Below are 22,671 nucleotides of genomic sequence, written 5' to 3'. Positions count from 1 at the left end.
AAATGTTGAAATGCTGTGTTTCTGTTTTCTTGCATTTCTTTTCTACTTGTGTTTTTTTTCTTTGTTATTAAAATATTTTGGTTGCTGTTTTTTGGGTGTAGAATAGATAACAGAGTGGGCTATAAACATGGCTTTATTTGGTTTAAATTAGCTTTTTGAAATTGGCTTTTTCCACTTTTATGTTTGTCAAAATGCATTACATATTTTTATTTGGCTACTGGTATTCTACTTGCAAAGGTAATGTTTTATTAAATAAAAGACATCAAGAGAAATCTTTTCAACATGTAAGAATATATATTTTTTTATTTATAGGTATTTACTAGAGGAAGCGGTTTCATAGGAGACATTAGCTTTCATCTGTGCAATTTCTGATGGTAAAATCTCTTTCTAGTCTGGGGGATGATCTCTTTCTTAGGATGTTTTGTCTCCTTATTAATGAGGAAACAATCTTCTGAATTGAAACAATTGTAAAAACTAATTCGTGAGTGCTGCAATGTGTTATATGGGTAGTCAGGTTAGAGGCTGCAGCTATAAAGCTGTAAAAATCATTTAAAATAAACACATTTTTTAAAAAATGGGAGCTTCTCTCTAGAAGTTCTTTTTCTAAACACAACCAGTGTTAAAAGGATTTTTTCGAGGAAATTATGACACCTTTGGTAATTCACACTTTGAGACAGTAAGTGGGAAATCAAAATCTCTTTTAAACCATCTTGGAAATGCTGCCATATGTCTTATTCTTGAGATTATACAAGTTCTTAAAAGGAAAAAAAAAGTGGAGGGGGAAAAAAAAGGCAAGAAATCCAGCCTCCATCTTTCAACTGCCTTCAGCGAGGCAGTTCTGAGATCTATTAAATCAAATCTCCATACAACACACTTCCCAGCTTGTGAATTGATAGGTGATACATCTTTCTGTAGTGATATTTCAGTTTACCATGGGAACAGCTAAATTAGCGACAGCAGCAATAAGGAGACACTATATATATATATATATATATATATATATTTTTTAGCTTAGAGCCAGCTGACTTTCACATCCTTATTCAGCAACCTGATAAAGCGAAGTTGGAGTCAGTTATGTAGTGAATATGAGCAGAGGTGCTTGGGAAACTGAAGAGGACAGAGAGAGTTAAAGATCATGTGCTATTACTTGAATTTTTTATGGAAAGCTCTTTTTAAGTGTGTGCTTTCTTTGAACCTGTTAATAAACAAAACAAGGAATGGAAAAAAGTTTTAGCTGTCAGTACTTTACAATTGTTAGAACATTTTATATCCTTACAGTTTGGAGACTGGCAATCAAGGTTTCTCTTTTTATCTCTACTGCAAGTTAACTGAGCCAAATTCCACTTGATTTTATATATGTCTGTGTTCTCTGGCATAACTGTAGGGCTGTAACCAAGGGTACGTCTTATCCTGATGTGCCTTTGCATTTAGAGCATTAAGATGTATGAATAGTTGTCCTTTGTGCTGCAGGCAGTCTCCTTGTCTTCTTTTGGCTCTCCACAGATTTTTCTTGGACTCCGTCCTCCTTGTGCTGTGGTTTCCAGATGAGTTTTGTGCTGGCAGGGCAGAAGAATTTACCTGTCATCTTAGAATATCCAAAGGTAGTTCCGCTGATGTGAAGAGAGAGTCAGTGCTGAATGGAAAGCAGTTAGAGAGCACTGGAATAATAAGAGAAAAATTAAGTCAGCAGTTATTCCAAGAATTGTTTTGTCTGTTTTCATTATCTGATTGAGTTTCTGGGCTAAGTAGGAACAAAGTTGTTTGGATCTAGAAATAGCATTTGATTTGACCTTTGTGCTGAAGAAGAGAAAAAGGAACTCAGAAAAAAATATGGAATCTTTATTTTCTCTTTCAGCTACAGTGTACAGATGTGCAGCCCAGATTTTAAGAAATATGTTTCTTGGAAGGCTTAACAGTTTTAAGAAATATTGGAAGCAAGTGTTCTCCCACACACATAGATTAATTCTTGTATAGAGTCTTCATGCATATTTTGAAAGTCAACCTTCACAGGGTGCTGTGGGGATTTTAGTGGAAGTAACAAAAGGTGATCTGCTGAAGGAGATAAAAATCAGTTAGCTTTGAGTAACGTGATAGAACACAATATGTAAGTGCCTTACCTTGCTAAATTTGCTTTCTGTACCTGTTCTTCTGCATAAATATAGTTTGAATTAGCTTTGACTAACATGTATCTGAAGAAAACAGTAGTGGGTCTAAAGCAACATCTACTTTTTTTTTAATTTGGTAGTTTCTGCTAGTTCTTATATAAATTAGTTTTCTGAAATAGTGATGGTTAACTTTCCTTTACAACAAATGGGTAGGAAGGAAATTAATTTACCAATTGACAATAATCCTAAACTCAAATTGGCATCTTGGGCTGTCGACTGGTGTAAGCCGCATTGCTCACAGGTTGTGCTATAAGGAGAAAAAGGAGTATTCGCTAATGTGTTCACTTTTGTCATCCCTAGGTTCACTTTTGTTCCTCCCTTTTCTTTCATGTCTTATTTTTTCTGATTTTTTTTCTCCAAAGTGAGAGGATTAAAATCTCCTCTGATTCCATTTTGGTCTTTCCAACCCCTCCCCCCGCCCCATTACCCACAGTAAAGCACATCATCATCCAACATCCCACTTTTCCCACTTGCCAGCTGCTTCCATCAGTAAGTTCTTTACCATTCTTGAATATTGCATCAATTTTGGAGAATTACGAAAAACAAAATACATCTCAGTCATCACATCTGTTGCCTCTTCAAAGGTTATTGGCCAGTTCTTTTCATCTGAGGTTGTATTTTTTATTAGAGACTTAATCTGCCAGAGGTCAGGAAAAATAATCAGGACCCATTCGAGTACTTCAAGCAGTTGATGCTTTAAGACTTTTCTGAAATTCTGACTCAGTAGGAAATTAGGTGTCCAGGTAAGCATCTTTCATAAGCCAAAAGCACTTTTCCTTTGATTTGAAGTCTTAAGCCACATACTCACCAAATCACTGAAAATGTGAAAGGCACTGATATGTCTGCCTTACTGAAAGTTGGAGAATTGGGACTAAATATATGCATACTGGGAGTAGGAAGTTTGGAATGTCAAGAAAGTAGTAAAAACTAGGAACAAGTAAGTTTTGTAACTTGTTTCAAACCAAGAGTCTGGTCTTTTACCCATGTGTGTGTCTTATACAGTAAGACACAAAGTTTGAGTGGGTTGACCTTGGCTGGGTGCCAGGTGCCCACCAAAGTTGCTCTGTCACTCCCCCTCCTCAACTAGACAAGGGGAGAAAAATACAATGGAAGGCTCATGGGTCAACATAGGAACAGCTATAAGATCAGTTACTGCCGTGGACAAAACAGACTCAAACTGGGGAAATAAATTTATTACCAATCAATTCACAGTAATGAGAACTAGAAAACAATTCTTAAGACACATTCCCCCCAGCCCTTCCTTCTTCCCAGGCTCCATTTTACTTCTGAATTTTCCCCCTACTCCCCCTGAGTGGCAACAGGGGGATGGGTGGGGGTGCTGTGGTCAGTTCATCACACATTGTTCCTGACCCTCCTTCCTCCTCAGGGGGGAACAAACATCATCACAGTCTTCCCCTGCTCCAGCATGGGGTCCCTGCTACAGGAGATGGTCAACCATGAACTTCTCCAATACAAGTCTTTCCCATAGGTAGCAGTTCTTCACAAACTAGTCCAGCATGGGCCCTTTCTACAGGGTGCAGTGCTCCGGGGATCATAGAATCATAGAATCTTAGGGGCTGGAAGGGACCTCGAAAGATCATCTAGTCCAACCCCCCCTGCCAGAGCAGGGTCACCCAGAGCACATCACATAGGAACTCATCCAGGTGGGTTTTGAATGTCTCCGGTGAAGGAGACTCCACAACCTCCCTGGGCAGCCTGTTCCAGGGCTCTGTCACTCTCACAGTAAAAAATTTTTTTCGGATATTCACCTTGAATGGACTGTTCCAGTGTGGGTCCCCCACAGGGTCTAAAGTCCTGTCAGCAACAGGATTTTTTCCACTGTAGACTCCTGTCCCCATGGGTCCACAGGTCCTGTCAGGAGCCTGCTCCTACACAGGCTTCCCACATGGTCAGAGCTTCTTTTGGGCAGCCACTTGCTTCAGCATGGGGTCCTCCACAGGCTGCAGGTGGGTATCTACTCCACCGTGGACCTCCGTGGGCTGCAAGGGCCTGCCTTGGCCTGCCTCACCATGTTCTTCACTGCACAAACCCCATACTGATCTGACATCATGTATCCAGATTTTTCCATAATAAAACTGGGGGTGTCCTCCACTAGGACTTCTTTGTGCTTTTTGTTTTTTTAAATGCATTCAGGTCACATTTTCAAGCTTTTCTCCTTAACCTGAGGGCTAGACACGTGTTGCTTTGTTTAACAAAGCCAAGTTTCTCATTTCATTATGTATTTCAGCCAGCACACTATGCAAAACCTCAAATGCTGGAAAGCTTTGCTGGGAGTTATAAGGAACAGGAGAGAGATCCCTTTACTGTTCTTTTGCTTTAAGACCTGCAAAAGGAAAAATCAGCAACACATTTATAAGTAGTAAACTAATATTACAGATTTGAGCACACGATGGAGCTTGTAGCAAATTCCTGCTACAAAGTTAGGATGAGTTAACACTGTAGTCTCACCTTCATTACTGTGAGGTTATTTGTTATGTAGAGTTTGGACAGTAAAACAACCTGTATACTTAAACCCAAAAGCAAGTAAGAAGAATTAAAACTTCTCTTAAACCTATCACTGAGAAATACTTCTGCCTACGATAGGTCAGGAGGGTGGTCATCACCCTGTCCCTGTTACGTATCAGTCGCCCCCCGTAAAAACCTGTATCTCGCATTCAGGCTCTACTGAAATAGGCAGACTCACCATTTGCAATTACCTCATGATGCTGTGCCCATAAGCCTGGCAGAGAGAGCAAACATACTCTTTAGCACAAGTTTCCACTTTTACCAGCCAATAGACATGTAGAATGTCCTGCTAAAGCAGGACATGGAAGTAATGCTTTAAATACTGTAAGATTTCCATTGAGATCCATGGCACAGTGAATATGCTCTTTCATATGCCATATCCAGAAATGCTTTGCTAAATTGGGGTTTGAAAGTAGTATGCTGATAATAAGTCATATGGGAGAGTTGCTTTAATAGTGCTGCCTGTGAGTCAGAGACATTCTTAATTAAGCTTTTGTTGTGGGGGAGGGGGCGGGGTTTCAGAAAAAGAAAAATTCCTCCCACGTTTGCAAGAAAGGCAACGGAAAGAGGGAATGAGTCGTTTTGCAGCTGATATTGGCCTCTTACATATTATTACAACAACTGCCTGCTTAGGAAATGGGCAAGATGAAGATGTTGATAGAGCGTGTGACAGGATTGTCACAGTATGGCTCTTAGTAAAATACACAAACCAGCAAGAGCAGTGACATGTTGAAACACCGGTGAAAGCGTGTTATGGGTTGTACATTGGGCCAAAAAGGGAAAAGTAGTGGCAGATGTTATTTGTTGATGGCAACTGCCTCAGTGAACAGTTTTCCAGGTTGATGTGTAACACTAATATATTTCACTTTTTTTATTCAGTTCAACAGCAAAGTTGTGAGAGACTCCTAAATCCTCCATCCAAGAAAGGAAAAAATTGTATGTGCAGTTCAAATGAGGACCCGCTCGTTTAGCTGTTGGGTGCTCTGTGGGCTCCACTGCAGAGCAAATATGTATCATGTGATTTTAGTGTGCAGAACCAATTTCTTAAAAATAACAATGATGAAACAAAAGGAGAAGCATTGATTAAAACTGCTTGTCATTACATTAGAAAGCTTGATCTCTCTGTCAGGCTGCCTGACTGTTATCTGTGAGGTGGCTCTCAGGGTTTCCTTGCTGCAGACCCAGATCCTCAGGTTGCTGTAGTGGGGCTGTCTCAGAGCACATGTCAATGACATCCTGCTCCCCAGCTGTTCCTGCACACTGGTCCAAAGATTTACCAGATTTGACTTTCTGGATAAATGAAGAGCTGGCATAGAGGAGTTCAGATTCCAGTGACAACCAGGTGCTTGTCTCTAACATGCATAGAGATACTATGGTGCATTCTCAAACTGAAAAAAATTACCAAACGTGTCATAAGAGCAGGAAATAGTTTGACAGTGGTTAGATACTGTTTTTGTGGACAACCGTAAGTATCAAAGTCAGAAAATAGAGCCTTTGTAAGAGACTTTGAAATAATAACAATTTGCTTTATTATTTCACTATTAAAAGATTTTTCTCCCAACACTGAATAATTTGAGCTTTTAAAAGTATCGTAAACTATTTGCCTAAGCAGACAAAGCTACTGTAGTTACAGCGAGGAAACAGGTATAAGGCATCATTAAACTATTAGACAAATGGTGGCTATGAAGATGATTGGCTCATTTGTTATTTCTAATGACATGTTCTATTGCTTGGGGTCAAATCATCTTTTGTTTATCAAACCATTACAGTCCCATCAGTGGGGTTGTCTACACTAAGGTATTGATACTTTGTGTCTTCTGCTTTAATACTATTGAGGGGCAATAATTTTTATGGCCTCTATTCTAATATGTTGAGAAATATCTGCCATTATCTGAAGGTATAAGAAAAAAGTCTGTAAATACAATATTAACCTATCACTGTCATCTGCTGCCCTTGAAACTTCTTCTGGCCTTTCTGGGCATTTATTGAGCCAATGTTGAGGATTCAGTGTTTTTTAATTTACACTATCACCTGTCAGACTAATGGGAATGATTCTTTCTGCTCGGGAAAATGGAGCTGCTATGCAATGTCATATGTCTTTCTCAGTTATTACATGGCTCTTTTGAATCACAAGCAGTTCTGCATGGGCTTCCTCTGCCCCATGGAGAATAGGAGCAAGTATTTAGTACTCTATTAAGAAATAAAGGAAGAAAAATCCTAAAAAGCAAAAAGAATCACTTCTTGAAGAAAACTTACTGAAGTTTGTGTACTTATGTCTGCAGTGGTGACACCTCAGAATGAGATCTTTCCTAGTTGTAAGAGAAGAAAAGAAGATTCTACTGCCACTGTGAAGCACTCTGAGACCTTAATATGTGTAAATGTATGCCACAGGCTTGAGCTTCTGAAGGGATATAAATTGTATAAAACTATGTTTTGAGAGCTATCTTCTCTCCCCTTTGAAGGTTACACACCATAGCTCCTTAATGTGATTACATGGAGTTAGGAGTTTTGGTATGGACTATTTTAGTGCAAGTGAGCTTTTTAACATGTATTTCTAAGCTTGGATACAAACCAGTTATCAGGAAGGCAATCTGGAAATGGAATAAACACAATGACTCTGAGATTTAGTAGCTTGAAGGCAGAAAATGCTTTTTTTTTCCCTTTTCACCTTCAGATTCCATGGCTTTTCTGCAGCTAGCATGTGACTGGGGTATCGATAGGAAGCTGTTTAGTTCAAAGCAGCTTCTGTCTTGCTGTGGCTAGAGAATTATGCAGAATTTCTACAATATTCTTTTCTGTGACATCTTTCTGAGTCTCTGGCCATCTTCAGCCCCTCGTCTTTTGCATAGTACACAATCAGGATAATGCTTTGCCTTTCTACAGATATGTCAGTAGTTTCTGTGCTGGCCAAAACTTGCTTTTTCAGGTTGCCATTCACTCAATCAGCATCACATTCTGCAAAATTATTTACATTGGCTATTGGCAAAACAGTTTCCCTGCAAGAGTGCTGAAACAAGATACACGAGCTTGTTGTGGAGTTTCTCTTGCTGGAGATTTTTAAGAACAACCAGAAAAACAGAAACTGAGGGGGCCTGAAGTATGAGACCCCTCCTCACTACAGGAGTCTGGACTCAGGCATCTCCTTGGTGCCTGCCACTTAGGCTTCTGTTATTTTATGGCAAAGGAACAGAGCTGAGATTAAAAAAAAAACTATTTAAGCAAACTCTTCTGAAAGGCTAGAAAATCCAGTTATACAAGGCTGTGTTTCATGGTGTGCTGTATAGCTTTTGCAACTATCAGAAGGCAACTGCTGAGCATCTCTGATCTATCACAAACACATGCTTAAAATACAATCATTCAGGATCTGTCTGGTTTAATAGTTACCTCTGAGAAAAGGGCTTTGTCTTGAAGTGTTCACAATGCTTGTTTTCCTTCTTAGCATCACAGCACCATTTCCTTTCCAGGAACTGACAAATGGCAGCAGCTCAGGTGTTGACCCTACAGAGAGGTCAGCTGACCCTGCAGATAATTCCATAGCCTGGAGCTGTGTTAAAAAAAATGCATGTGTACATCACTTTGAAAGTTCATCTTCCACAGCAGCCTTGACATTAATGTTTTGTCACGTTTCCCATCTTTCCTCAAAGACAAAAGACAGTCAATGTGAGCATGTGTCACCAGAGTATTGAGTACCATCACAAGTGGCTGGGCATGCTCTGAGGAGTGTGCTGCAATCATGTTGCAGGACATGTTTGCAGACTTGAAGCAATAAGGGTAGGGAAATCTAGTCCCAATAATGGGTTTTGTTTGGATCATAGGTATAACAATATTATAATAATATCATGTATTATATATGTAGTTTCTTCAATTGAACAGTCATGTACTTTTTAGGTTTAGTAAGCAGTTGGTTTAACAGGAGATACTGCACCTTGTTAGCTTGTTGGGACTTTACACTATCAGTACTAACACCAGGCAAATAATACTCCTCAATACTTACACTGTATCAGCATGAACTGAATGCCACTGCCACAAATTAAATTAATTTTCTTCCTGTAAGTTTATCCTGTCAAGTTGTGGCACAAAAACTGTTCTCCATTTTATGAAGTAGTTATGACGTGAGTAGACCTATTACATTCCACCAAGTAAAACTTTTCTCCTGATTAATAGCTTTAGTATTTACCATATGTAGAATGCATTTCCACCTCTCTAATTTCAGTTGCAGATTTATTGACATAAGAGCATTGTGTTTAGAATGACCCTGTTTGTTCCCCCTGGAAGATAACACTGGAAGACCAAAATAACCTTAGTTAACATTGAATTTTATTTATTTATTTATTTATTTTTGTCCAATTACCCATGACATCTCCTTCCAGTTGAAAAACATCTAAATTCTGTATTGTGGAAAAAGTCTTGGAGATTTTATTTAAGGTGTAAAAATACCTATTCAGAAAACCTGTCATGTAACAGTAACTTCCCTGTGGTATTTCTAGCAATGTAACTTCTTTTGCAAAATAAAATGTAATATGAATATTGTAATTACAATATCTTTATTTCAGGAACATCATATTTCTTAAAATCATTAATGTTAAATACCAGCAATAGACAAATTGAGAGGAACAGAGAGGAATCTGTCTGATTTGCTCACTTCGTGGATCGGACAGCTATAGGAATTGCTATATTCACTCTCCCAAGATGAGGTCAGTACCCCTGTCATCTGTGTAAGCCTCCAGGGGTCTAAAAAATGGATGTAGCAACTTATATTTATGTCCATTCCCTACCAATCAACTAATCAACCGTTCTTATTGAACAGAAATCTGTTCATTAAATACTAGATTTATTAAAACATGCTGTATGATCATCTGGAGTCTACCATGTTAATACCTCCAGCTTCTGTAAATTGTCACAAATTCTGCAGGCACTGTGCAGATGGAGAGCAGAAACTTTTGAGGGCTCATCTTGAACATGTCTTAAGAGAAATCTCAGAATCATTTGAAGGAGAATTTTGCTTGAGCATGTATGGGAACCCATCCTCCCTCGCCCCAGCCTCTGCTGCAGCAGTGCAGATGGGCTGCAGCTGGGGCACCAGGGGAACTTCAGCTGGTTGTTTCAGGTACCAAGCCCTATGCTCCTGGTTTTGAGCATTTGGTCCAAATTATTGCTAGCTAGCCAGGTTGGGACATTTCTGAAAACTAAATTACAACTGGATGTGCAGTCTCTGTGGAACTCTTTAGTACTTATGAACTTTATGTTCTGCTTTAGTGAGTCAAATGTAAAAGGATTTGGGGGGTTACTGTTGAAAATATTATCATATTTGTGTTCATTATAATAATTATATAGAGAAGGTTTGAACCTTGTGTAAATAATAATTTGGATATCTTTATATGTTTGTGGGTGTTTTGTTGTGGTGTTTGTTTGTTTTAAATAGGAAAATAAAACAGGCCCTGAAGCAAAAATGTGTGCCAGTCACAACCCTAATCACTTTCATCTGCATGCCAAGGGAAATCTTTAAATACAGGCTGAATGTCACTTTTACACAAGAATTTAAGCATTTAAAGATAAGCATGTGTTCGAAAGTAAACAAATTTGAGCCTGAACCCATGCTACAAAGCCACCCACCCTATTTGGGCTTGATATACTTTAAAATGCAATTTAGTCTTCAATACCTTCAGTAAAAATCTCATGTTAACAGACATGAGTTGTCAAGACAACTAAAATTTTCCCATTCTGTGAGCATTTTTTAATTTCTGTTGTATCACTCATGATCTTTGCTTTCTTCAACAATATAGTGTTATCTAAGGATCTGTTTCTTCTCCTATTAAACAAGAAATTTCCTGTCAGCTTTCCTGAAGAAAGCAGATTCAAAATATAGGAAGCAAAGCCTGTGTGTTTATTTCTTGTTAAAGAAATAGTCTGGAAATACTACGCTTCTAGAAAAATAGTTCTTTCTATCACTGTGGTAATCTCTCCAATTATTGCTCATTTCTAATCAGTAATGGCTCTGTGAAATTCTATTGTAGCTTTAACTTGCAATTTTTAATATCAAAGTTAACAAATTAGTTTGTTGCATGTATTTTTCTTTAAAAGAGAGAATATAGAAAATCAAATATATGGAGGTATTTATATTTCTCCCCTCCCCCATAAAGAAGATTTAAGCATTAAAGGCAAAATCCTGTATCAGTTTCTGCCTGGAGAAATCTTGATTACAGTATGTATTCTTCTACTGTAGAGCAGAGGCCCAGAACAGAGTTTGGGAATAATACTTTGAGACCTAATTTTGATGCATAATGATCTGGTTACACTGCATCCTGAAACCTGAGGAGTCCTGGGCATTGTTCCTGTCCCTTCTCACTTTCCAACATAACTGGACAAATTACCTCTCCTCCCTCAGTATCCTTCCTGTGTTTAAGCATTACATAGTGCTAAAACAAAAGCTCTGTTTCAATACGTGCATAGTGGTTAAAGGGATAAGGTTTAAATATGATAAAAAAGCTTCTAATTTTCAGCAGTAGAACATCAGCACAATAATTGTTCCTTTGCATTTGTTTTTCAGTTAGGCTCTGTTGTAATTATTAAGGCGTGATGCTAAAGCAGCTGGTTTTGCCTGGTTGTGATTGCGAATGACAGCAACGTGAAGACACCCAAGAGATGCCCAGGGTGAAAAGCCCTTTGTGCTAGAAGTGCCATGGAGGTGTTAGTGTCCTGTTGGATGGGGTTCCTTGGCAGCTACCCCAGTTTCTGCAAGTGTTACCATTGTACATGGCCTACAGTTTGGCTTTGATGGGATAGTGGCCATTTAACTGAAGCATCTGATTATTTTTTTCTTCCCCAAACACTGTCACTGTTCAATGCTAATTCCCTCCAGATTAAGGGAAGTGTCCAGCATGTTTCCTTTTAGAAGTCAGCATTTTAAGCAATAACAAATGCTGAAAAACCTCCCTGTGCCTGTAATCTCTCTTTCTGCCATATTTTTTCCATTGTTTTCTTTGTCATCAGAATTCTGTGAGTACTTGCAATATAGAGGATAAAAAATGGAAATGGTACATTTTGCTATGCAGGATAATTCTGTTTGTTGCAGTTAGTGCTCTGCACTGGACCCTTCTTATTTATACTGAAACCATTTTAGTATGAAACAAGACCTGACATAGTTGAACCTTTGTTCTTGGTGTACAGTCTTTTACCTCCGATATTGCTCCCCTTGATGGTTGCTGAGCATTAAGTGTCAGTTTCATATCCTCTGAGCTGTGACTTCCAGTTCATGCTTAACAGACGCTACATGATTAACAGTATTAAATATAGTTCCAGGCAGTTCATTTAAACATCCATTTTGCAAGTATTTATGAATTTTGTGCAATTTTGCATGTCAAATTCTTCTGACTTTTATAACACTTCTGCAAGAGCTTAAAGTTAAGTCTGAAAGTCTTTTTTCAGTGTTTGAAATTGCAAGCAATATGTTTGTATGTACATGAGTCAATAAAAGCAATTACATGCTATTGTTCTCCAAATAACTCAAAGTTACTCTTGGCTACAATGAAAAGAAGTAGTGGCATTACTGGGTATAGTTTTGAGACAAAATTAGTTCTAAATTTGCCAGGTCTCAAGTACCAGCATACAAAGCCTGAACTCAGTGTGCTGCATTCACAGTATTCTATGTGAATACTTGGAAATTATCATAAGCCTTTCTTACTTCTTCTTTTGAAAATGAAAGTTAAATAAATGCTTTAAAAAGGATAAACTGGATAATATAAAGGGGTGAAGGACACAAAATCAAAACGGTGAACAGAACATATGTTAAAAAAAGAAATATTTCTTACGGAGGAAATAATAACCCTCTGCAACTATTTAGTAGAAATACTGTGAAAAGAAATTGTTTATATTTAAACTTGCTTATAGACTAACTGTGACAAATCCACCTAATTTTAATTTGAGCTCCTCTGCCAAGAATAGAAATGCAACACCCAGTATGCGGTATCCTAGTGGTATTTTCTAGAATCTGTTCTATACAGCTGTAAGACTTCTTATTTTTAAAATTTATTTAAAGGGCTAATTTTGTTTGGGATGCTTGTATTTTCTAAAGTACTTCTTGAAAACACTAGTTGGCTGTATCACACAAACGTTGGGCATTTTCCCAAGTACTCCCTGTTTTCTGATAGCATTTATTAATATTTGCTTTTCTGCTTGCAAGCAATGAGAGAAGTTTGGGGAGAGCAGTGTCCCTCCCTTTCTAAGTAGATGTCTTCACACAGTTAAACAAACATCTGTGGTGTGACTGTTCAGTACAAGATAAATAGATTTTAACTAACGCTGAAGACTTATTGTTAGTGCTACTAGAAAAGAGGGGTTCACAGCCCTGGGTACGAGCCAGCACAGATGGGATCATCCGCTGCTGAGTCACCTGGGAAAGTTGCTGCCTGGTTTTGTGCCTGTGGTCCACATCAGTGGTGTGACTTGTGCAAGGCATGACAGTGTTTTGCTGGAATTTATTTCTCGTGCAACTTGGTCTGCTTTGAGCAAAGGCTGATGTCTAATGGTCCAGTGTCCAGTGTTCCACTGTAATGCCAGATGCTACTCCAGCCCCCCAGACAAGTACTACTGCCTCCAACTGATAGGCATCCTACATGAGCTGTAAGGAGAAGTGAGGTGGAGGCAGAGTCACCACTGAGGAGTCCAGCGCTCTTGGCCATGCAGTTCATCTGTGCAATTCAACACTGAAGTTGGATGCAGCGCACCAAAATGGCCAAGTCTGGTTTCTAATGGTAAATGTGGAGCAGCAGACCAACAGGAGAGTCAGTTTAGGGGGACTGGCTAATGGGCCTACAATGTTATCCAAGACAGACCAAAGAAACTGCTCAGAAACTGAGCTGTCTAAGCATCTTTCTCACACACAGAAATGCTGTTTGTGTGGAAATTATATAAATAATTAAGGCCTGCCATTTAATCTGATAATTTCAGGCTTAATATCTTGCTTATATCTGTTGTCAAGTCAGAGTATTTCTGAAAAAGACACCTTTTTGTTGTTTTATTTGAACTGTAAGTATTGTGATAGAAGGAATTTTTGTAAAAATATTAAATATAGAACTGAAAGTAGTACAGTAAAATTAGTTTTAAGAGTTTATTGCTAAATGAAAGTGTCATCATTCTGTGTTTATCAAGCCAAAACAAGAAGAGGCTTTTTACTTGCCCTATAGAATTAGAGGTGCTTTACCTATAAGTGAAGAGTTACAATTAAGATGAAAATAGAAGTGGTATTGTAGACTGATTATCATATCAAGTGTAAAACCTTCCCAGGAGAGTGGTATCTTAACTTTCTCACATCCAGGCTGCGTAATTTTGGAAATTCTTCAATCTGGATAGTAACCAAAGTAACAGTTCTGTGTTAAAATCACCTTTTTTTTTTTCTTTTTTTTTTCTATAATAATAACTTTTACAAGATTTCCAGCAGCTTTGTAAAGTTAATTAATCATTCAGAAGCTGGAAGTAGTCTTTGATAGTATTTTCATCTCCTTCTTACATACTGTCTGTGGAAGACAGTCTTCCTCTCGAGGGGCTTTAGTATTTATTAAGACAGCAGAGTTTCGCTTAATGCATATTAATATACATAATCGACAACCTAAAAATAAACATAATTGATAACTGTTTTGTATTTCTTACCTCTTTCTTGAAGGGGAACCAGAGCTGTTTCTTGTTTCTTTTTTCTTTTTTTTTCTTTTTTTTTAATAAAAACAAAGGTGTAGCTTTCTGTATAAGTCAATGTTTATTTACTGAAAGCTCATTTAAAATAGAAAAGCAGTGCCATTCTGACCATCCCACAGATGTTTTATCTTAGGGTGAAAACCCACTCTGAGTAAGAAGTTTTGGTAAGATGTTCATGTGTAAGGATTTTAGGCTTTTTAGTGCATGAACGGTTTTGCTAGTATCATGGGTTTTAGCCCTTGCTGTGCAGTGAAAGAAATTGATCTTGATTCATGAGTATGTGCTCTAAATTTTCCCAGGATATCCATCCATTGGCTTAATTTAAGACCAGTTTCTAGGAATCCCTAAATCAACACCTTTTAATACTACAATCCTCAAAAACAGGGTTTATAAAATTGTAGAATAGTTTGGGGTTGGAAAGGACCTTAATGATCATCTAATTCCAACCTTCTGCCATAGACAGAGACACCTTCCTCTAGACCAGGTTGCTCCAGTCCCCATCCAGCCTGGCCTTGAACACTTCAGGGAGGGAGCATCCACAACCTCAAGGTCCCTCTGGGTGGCCTCCCTTCCCTCCAGCGTGTCAGCCACACCACACAGCTTGGTGTTGATGGCAAATTTGCTGAGGGTGCACTCAATTCCACCATCCATGCTGCTGACAAGTTATTTTGGTGTTTGTAAAAGAATTTGAAACCAGTATAGATAAGAGTTGTTCTTGGACTTTTCATTTTCTTTGTATTATTGTTAAATACTGTGTTGTTGCTTGAAGAACTCATTAGTGTACAGAAATGCTTGCAACAGACCATAGTTGGCATATTTAGGACATTATAATGATTTGGGGTAGCTGAAATTCAAAGAATGACAAGTGTTACACACGTTTCAAAGTGTTATATGCACTGAAGTAGTGAGTGCATTGATGCAGTTGGCAAAGGATGGCTGAATGTGGTCCCCTCCCAATCTGATTCTCTGTTTCAGAGAGACAAAAGTGGCTCAAGAAATGGTTGCAAAATCTTCCTTTCATAGCACATTCTTTGTTTCTAATTCATCCTCAGCTTCTGCTTAATGCATACAGAATACTGTGGAGGTGTTAGTGATACTTTTCAAAATCAAGCCTTGGGGAAAAAGACCCAATTCACTCTGGAGGACTTTTTCCAAAGGTTTTAATTCTGAGATACATCAATTTAATTTTTTACTTCCTCTGCCATTAAATCTAATATGCAATTGAACAGGAATTATTTAAGAGGAAAAACTTCCTTCCCTTGAATATTTTGCTGAAAGTGTATTAGTATCAAAGTGGATTATTAGAGCCTGAAGCTCAGATCTTAATCAGGAATTCTACAAAGTAATCAGTTCTGGGTGGAATTTTTTATTCTGCTTGATAGTATGTACTTGTAGTCAGCTTTCTTGCACTTGTGTCAGCACTTTCTGAGTATATGGGGAGCAGGGGATGTTGGGATTTTCTGGTGGATTCCCCTCCTGCCTCCCTCCTCCCTGAAGATCAAATGTGATCTGTGTGATGAGACTCTTGAGCTGTTTGGAGAATCTGTGTAATTACTGTTAAAGAGATTGTTAGTGTGCTTGATAGTGATAAAGCACAGATTTATTCCCAGCTTAGAATGAATTAACAGATAAAGGTTTAGAACAAATAGAATTTCCTGTACCAGGGAGTGAAAAACCTGGTCTGTTAGTAATTGACATTAAAAGAGAAAAAAATTACTCCCAACTTAGGGATGTTATCTTGCGTTGTTCGGTAGTGAGGATTACTTTTATTTTTGAAGAATATCTACTTACATATTGCATTTGAATTTTCCCATGTTTGTGTCCAATGCCACCAGTGTTCATGGTTTTTTCCTCTGTTTCAGCACCCAAAGACAATGAAGAACGTGTGTTCCGGGAACGCATGCGCCCCAGAAAGCGGCAGGGTGCCGTGCGGCGCAGAGTACATCAGGTTAATGGACACAAATTTATGGCCACGTACCTCAGACAGCCAACATATTGTTCGCACTGCAGAGATTTTATATGGTATGACTTTGCTTTCTTTGCAACTTGGAATTGAAGAGTTAACATACCCTTCTGTTTTGCTGCAGTATAAATGGCATGGGGTAGTAGTTCTTTTCATTTTAATATTAAACTGGCATCCGTTTTGCAGACTGTAATCAAAGACTGTTAAACTTCCGTCATACATGTTAGATTTTGTTGTATTTGTGTTTATTCTCCTCTGAGCCACAAAGTTCAATCTTTCCCTGTCTAGTACACACTAAATTCTAGGTAGACAGCTGGTCTCATATTCTGTAGGTGCCCAAGAGTAGATTTAGACCTAATATTAGGCTTGTACATTTTGTCAAGAAGACTGAAATCTGCCTGATGTGCTTAAGTATCACCATCTTCCTCCTAGGAAATGTTGAGCTCCTATGTATCCTATGCAAGTTAATGGAATATGGGAATGCTAGACTTCTAATAATCCAGAGTTTGGGGTCCTCAGTGTACAGGGTCTTTCTTATTGCACAGTATGTGAGGAGCTCCCTTTTAGAAATTGTTTACATTAGTTTTGAGTACTGGCAATTTTCAGATAGGGAAAAGTGGTGGAGACATTAAGTTTTCTGTTATTTTTCAGCAGCTCCATTGGTGTTTTCCAGAGTTTCCTAGAGGTGTTGATTTGCACCTTATACACGTTAAGGTCTAATGAGATCAATAATTAATATTTCTTAAGAGTGTGTAATGAATCAGCCTTTCTTAATGTGAAGTAATGTGAATTGTGCATGAGCTCAAATACATTCCTCTAAGAAATGTCTCCAGGCTTTATGTTAGCTGAGATGATTTCAAGCAACAAAATTGGCAGTGCAATCTTCTGTCTGTTCAAAGGTTTGCTCGATGACAATTTCACTGGCTTGTGGCTTCTCTCTCTATATACCCTTTGGCCTTGCCTATTTGATTATAGTAAATGTTTCTTTATTTCTGAATCCCTTCATGGCCCATGTCCCAGCAGGACCAGGGAGGTGATCCTGCCCCTCTACACAGCCTTGGTGAGGCCGCATCTCGAGCACTATGAGCCAGCAATGTGCCCTTGTGGCCAAGAAGGCCAATGGCATCCTGGGGTGCATTAGAAAGGGTGTGGTTAGTAGGTCAAGAGAGGTTCTCCTCCCCCTCTATTCTGCATTGGTGAGGCCACATCTGGAGTATTGTGTCCAGTTCTGGGCCCCTCAGTTCAAAAAGGACAGGGAACTGCTCGAGAGAGTCCAGCGCAGAGCTACGAAGATGATTAGGGGAGTGGAACATCTCCCTTATGAGGAAAGGCTGAGGGAGCTGGGTCTCTTTAGCTTGGAGAAAAGGAGACTGAGGGGTGACCTCATCAATGTTTACAAATATGTAAGGGGTGAGTGTCAGGGGGATGGAGTTAGGCTTTTCTCAGTGATGACCAGTGATAGGACAAGGGGTAATGGGTGTAAATTGGAGCATAGGAGGTTCAAGGTGAATATCCGAAAAATTTTTTTTACTGTAAGAGTGACAGAGCACTGGAACAGACTGCCCAGGGAGGTTGTGGAGTCTCCCTCACTGGAGACATTCAAAACCCACCTGGATGAGTTCCTGTGTGATGTACTCTAGGTGACCCTGCTCTGGCAGGGGAGTTGGACTAGATGATCTCTCGAGGTCCCTTCCAGCCCCTAAGATTCTATGATTCTATGATTCTATGATTGGGGAGATGGTTTAGGTGTTAGGGGGTTGTGGGGCAGACGGTTGGACTTGATGATCTTGAAGGTCTTTTCCAACCTTGACGATGATTCTAGGATTCTGTTGTCCTACCTGTTGCCTCTTGGCAGCTGAAATGTGGTTCCTACTTTGAACTGATCTCATACATGCAAGCATGCAGTTACCAGATGATTGGTTAGAAGTAGCTATTTCTTTAAACTTATGCATGTCCAGTAAAGAGAGGAAAACATGTTTTTAATTTTTGAAAGTATATATTCTTCATTTTCTAAAACACTGCTTTATTTTCAGGGGTGTAATAGGAAAACAGGGATACCAATGTCAAGGTAAGAGAAAATCTACAGAGGGACATTTTTAATATACGTATTGTGTTGACTATGTAAATAATAAGTTATTTTAATCAGGCATTGTATATGTACAATATTAAGAATTTAGCACAAGAGGATCATAATAAGTTTGTCTCACCAAAGATACAGTCTTTAAAGTAAATCACAGTAAGATTTTTTCAAGAAACTATTTGTCTTAGGCAGCATGTATGAGATAGGACACAGTAAGCATCACCGAACAGCAGATCCTACGTATCTCTTGATGCACATCCAACTAGGGGGGCGTATCTGCGGGTGTTGCCTACCTCATTTTACATTTCTTGCATTTTAAAATTGTGAATTCTTTATTCTGTTTGAGATTCTTTGTTTAAAAATGCCAGGTAATTGCAAAGACTGTAATTAAACAGATGAGATAATTATAGAGTTCATCATTAAAGAATGTTTTAGCAAAGACTGCAGAAGTGCTTAATTCTCAACTTAATCTTTCATCTCAGTTTTTTCTACTTGTAATTTTTTATGCAGTTACCTCTTGGGATTATTTTTTTCTGCTTCTCATCTGACAAGTAGAAATAATTGTTAGAGGTGGTTTTTCAGTTACAGAAGACTTGAAATATCATTGTAAATAAATAAATGCAAATACTGGGTTTACATACTAGAATAAGAATTACTGTGTTAACATACAACAGAGGTTCCTTGACTTCTGATTTATTATTTTTCTTAAACAATGACCAGTATTAGAAAAAAAAATAATTCATGCACTTTTAAGGTTTTTTTCTTCACTTAATGACCTTGAATCCCACTCTACAGTAGACATTGCAATTTTTAATCTTACCTACTGTATCTGCAAATGTTATTCATTGATTAAGTAATTGGTATGAATATTGACAAAGCATTTTTGCCTCCTGAAACATTTTACTGTTACCAACTGATGATAACATGTCACAAAAAGAATGTTTTTCTTCATTCAAAAAACTGTTTTTTCTTTTCTTTGACTGTTACAATGAGTTATCCTTATGTCTCTTCCTCTGGAAGTTCTTCAGACAGATTTTTTTTTTTTGCCATTGTGTCTCATATAATGTGGAGATCATGGGCATCAACAGATAAAGAAATCAAATTTGTAAAAATTGAGAAAAATAATGGTTAATATTTCAGAAGATGATTTGTAGTTTTACATAGTGGGATTTTGGAATATACACTTTATTTCTCTTAAAATTCATTGACCTTTGGAAGTCCATCATTTTCTGCCTTTGTGAGCCAGACTTATGTCATGGGACTCACCAAGTCACCAATTTCTTCCAGTCTTTCAAGTCTCCCAGTATTTCTAGTCTTCTGAGTTGTCTTTTGCTTTAAAATCAATCTTCATGAAAACTTATTCTTTTATCTATTTTTTGTTTATAGTTTGCACTTGTGTAGTCCACAAGAGATGCCATGAACTTATAATAACGAAGTGTGCTGGCTTAAAAAAACAGGAAACTCACGATGAGGTAAATGTTTAAAAATAGATTTTCTAGATTAAACTATGTCTTTCATCTGTTCAAAGTAGTGTCATCTCCTTTGTTTAATCAATAACTGTTACAGACTCTTTTGTGCCCTTCTTGTTCTCTTGTGATGTAGCATTTACTTTGGAATGACAGATTACAATAATGGTTTCATTTACATGGCAATTATTATGCAACAATTTATTTCTAATTGGTAACTTTTTATAACATCCAAGTCCTCAAAGTCTGAGTGAGCTTATTGCACTCCTTTTTTACTCCATTTCTGACTTACTATAAGTTTTGTCATTTTAATTTAAAAAAAATAGGATGGGACTCTGTCCCTTAACTGCATTTTGTGTGGCTCAGTCATTACCAGCTGGTAAGATAGGCAGTATGCTATGCTTTAGTATCTTGCATCAACATAAAAGACCTCCCTGAACTGGCTTGCCACGTCGCTGCTCAACACAGTCTGCATCCAAACTGTCAAAGTGCAGGAGAAAGAAAAGCAATCTATATGTTGAAGAAGGTCTATGGATGTTCTATGGTAGTGTTAACACAAGGTACTGCATAGCTAACAGGTTTTCGAGCATAATTACTCCCTACCTTTAGCAAGCTTTTGTCTATTAATGGAGTTTACACAATATGTGCTTTATATTATCATGCATTTAAATAAATGAAGACGTAACCTGAAAATGAAATTAGCTGCTTTCAGGACTGTATTCTCAGGGAAGTAAATATATCTGCCCAACAACATGTTCAACTCCAGATCAGAAAAGAAAAAAAAGCGATTGTTTTGCTTGAGTTAAAGGTCTCTCTCAGCTAAGATGGTGCATTCAGGCTTGATTAGGAAATAATCATTTATTTCTGAGAACAGTCATAAGGCAGGGACCAATATGATTGCTGTGGTGTTCAGCTTCCTTAGACTCTTCAGATTTGGGGTATCCTTTTCTGGCTGAGTTAACAGTTGGGTAGGGAAGCGGGGTTTATGTTTTTTTTAAGAAGTTGTAGCCCTCACCTATAGCCAGTGAATGCTTTATCTTACACAGAAGTTTGTTGCTTATATTTTAACACAAAAGCTGTTTAGTGCAACAGCAAGAACCTGCTGTGAGGTGAGGTAGTTTGTGGGTGGTCCCAGTTCCTTTGCCATACAGAAAATGTACATTTCTTATTTTTGTTTGTTAAAACTATATTTATATGCTTGAAAAAAAAACTAGGTTTAAATTACAAGTCAGGGTTGTATGTAATAATGGTGTTAAGCCAGTCTTTCAACTTCAATATGATTTTCAATGAGAGTCTGACTGATCTCATTCTTCTTGTGCAATTCACTACCATTTTTCGTACTGGAAGCATTCTTAAATATCTGGTTTGCAACCAGTGTTTTGCACCTGAAACCTGATCACATGCATAGGATTGTGATAAAGGACTGTGTTTGGCTGGTGCTGTTTTTGCCTAGTACTGACAGGAAGATACAAAATCTTGCCCAGATTTATATTCCCAGGCTCCAGACTGGTGGAGGCTTGTATGTTTTGCTGCTATAATGTTCTCATTGTTTAAAAGGGGTACTAGATCACTGGAAAGAAGCCAGTGGTAATAGGAAAGGGAAGGAAAAACATGGAAGTAAATCTCCTGCTATGCAGTGGCCACTATAAAAGCTTATCAATTACATCCTTATTAGCAAGTAATCATACCTTGGAATCCCTGAACACCATTATTTATCATTGTCATTTTCATAATCCAAAGAAGAGGGAGATATGAAAAGGTAAAGGGATTGTGATATATTTCTACTTCTTAGTCCTGTACTAGTTTCGCCTCCTGCTCCTAAAACAATTGGGAGTGACTTCCTTGCCTTCCACATTAAGAGATCTTTCCTGATAGCTATGTATTTGTTGTTACCAGAAATACTAGGAAGTAGACTTCAGTCTTTATCTTGTGGACAACAGCATCCTTTCCCCCTCTTTCCCCCAAATAAAGAACTCTAAAGCTGAAGTATATCTAATGCAAAGATCTCTGACTGCAAAATGTAACAGGGCCTTAGTGTACACTGATTGTAAATAAATTAATTAGAATTAAATATGCCATGTTCTCATTTTTCAGCAAGTGGGATCCCAGCGTTTCAGCGTCAACATGCCTCACAAGTTCAGCATTCACAATTACAAAGTGCCCACCTTCTGTGACCACTGTGGTTCATTGCTCTGGGGTCTATTGAGACAAGGTTTACAATGCAAAGGTAAGGATTATCACTTGAGCTTTTTCCTTTTGAGTGATTTGTAGACTTGGAAAAACTTGAAGTCAGATTCTATCTTTTCCAGCATGTGTGGAAAACAACAATAAATAGCAGACTGCAGTAGGGATTGCCATCATGGGTAGAAAATGGTCCTTTACCCTGTCTGCAACACCAGTCAATAACAGATGCAGGGGACAGAGGGGCAGAAACACATTTTGCACTCACTGGTCTGTAGATTGTAGGTTTAATGCCACGGGATTAGAAGTTGTCAGAAAATAAGGGGCATGATAATTTACATCCCTTCAGTTCATATGCCTTTTGTGTTTTCTGTTTTGTGGTGATGGTTGTCAAACTTTTTAAATATCATTATTCCAGCTTCTCTTTTCCTTGAATGCCATCCTCAAAAATTACTATTCTGTGTTGGCTAGGCTGGGCAGAATCAGTCCTGTGTGCCTATATCCAGAAGATTAGGTAGTCTGAGATCTATCTAAATCATCCTTTGTGATGGTCTGCCTAGCCTCCTGTGTTCCAGAAAATAAAGGATTCATTATGTTCTGCAG

General features: G+C 38.2%; 1 protein-coding gene across 1 annotated transcript in view; it reads left to right on the top strand.

The window, feature by feature from the left end:
* The window catches only part of PRKCE (protein kinase C, epsilon), a 292,873-nt gene that overhangs the window by 165,465 nt on the left and 104,737 nt on the right, over positions 1–22,671 (top strand). The window contains exons 3-6 of the mRNA XM_010004962.1: positions 16,241–16,400; positions 18,375–18,409; positions 19,808–19,893; positions 21,982–22,114. Coding sequence (XP_010003264.1) covers positions 16,241–16,400; positions 18,375–18,409; positions 19,808–19,893; positions 21,982–22,114 — 414 coding nt within the window. The remainder of the gene's footprint in view (positions 1–16,240; positions 16,401–18,374; positions 18,410–19,807; positions 19,894–21,981; positions 22,115–22,671) is intronic.

Source organism: Chaetura pelagica, unplaced genomic scaffold (genome assembly GCF_000747805.2).
Source record: "Chaetura pelagica isolate M959 unplaced genomic scaffold, ChaPel_1.0 scaffold13, whole genome shotgun sequence".
NCBI lineage: Eukaryota > Metazoa > Chordata > Aves > Apodiformes > Apodidae > Chaetura > Chaetura pelagica.
Note: the sequence above shows the minus strand (reverse complement) of the source record. Positions and strands in the feature narration are given on the sequence as shown.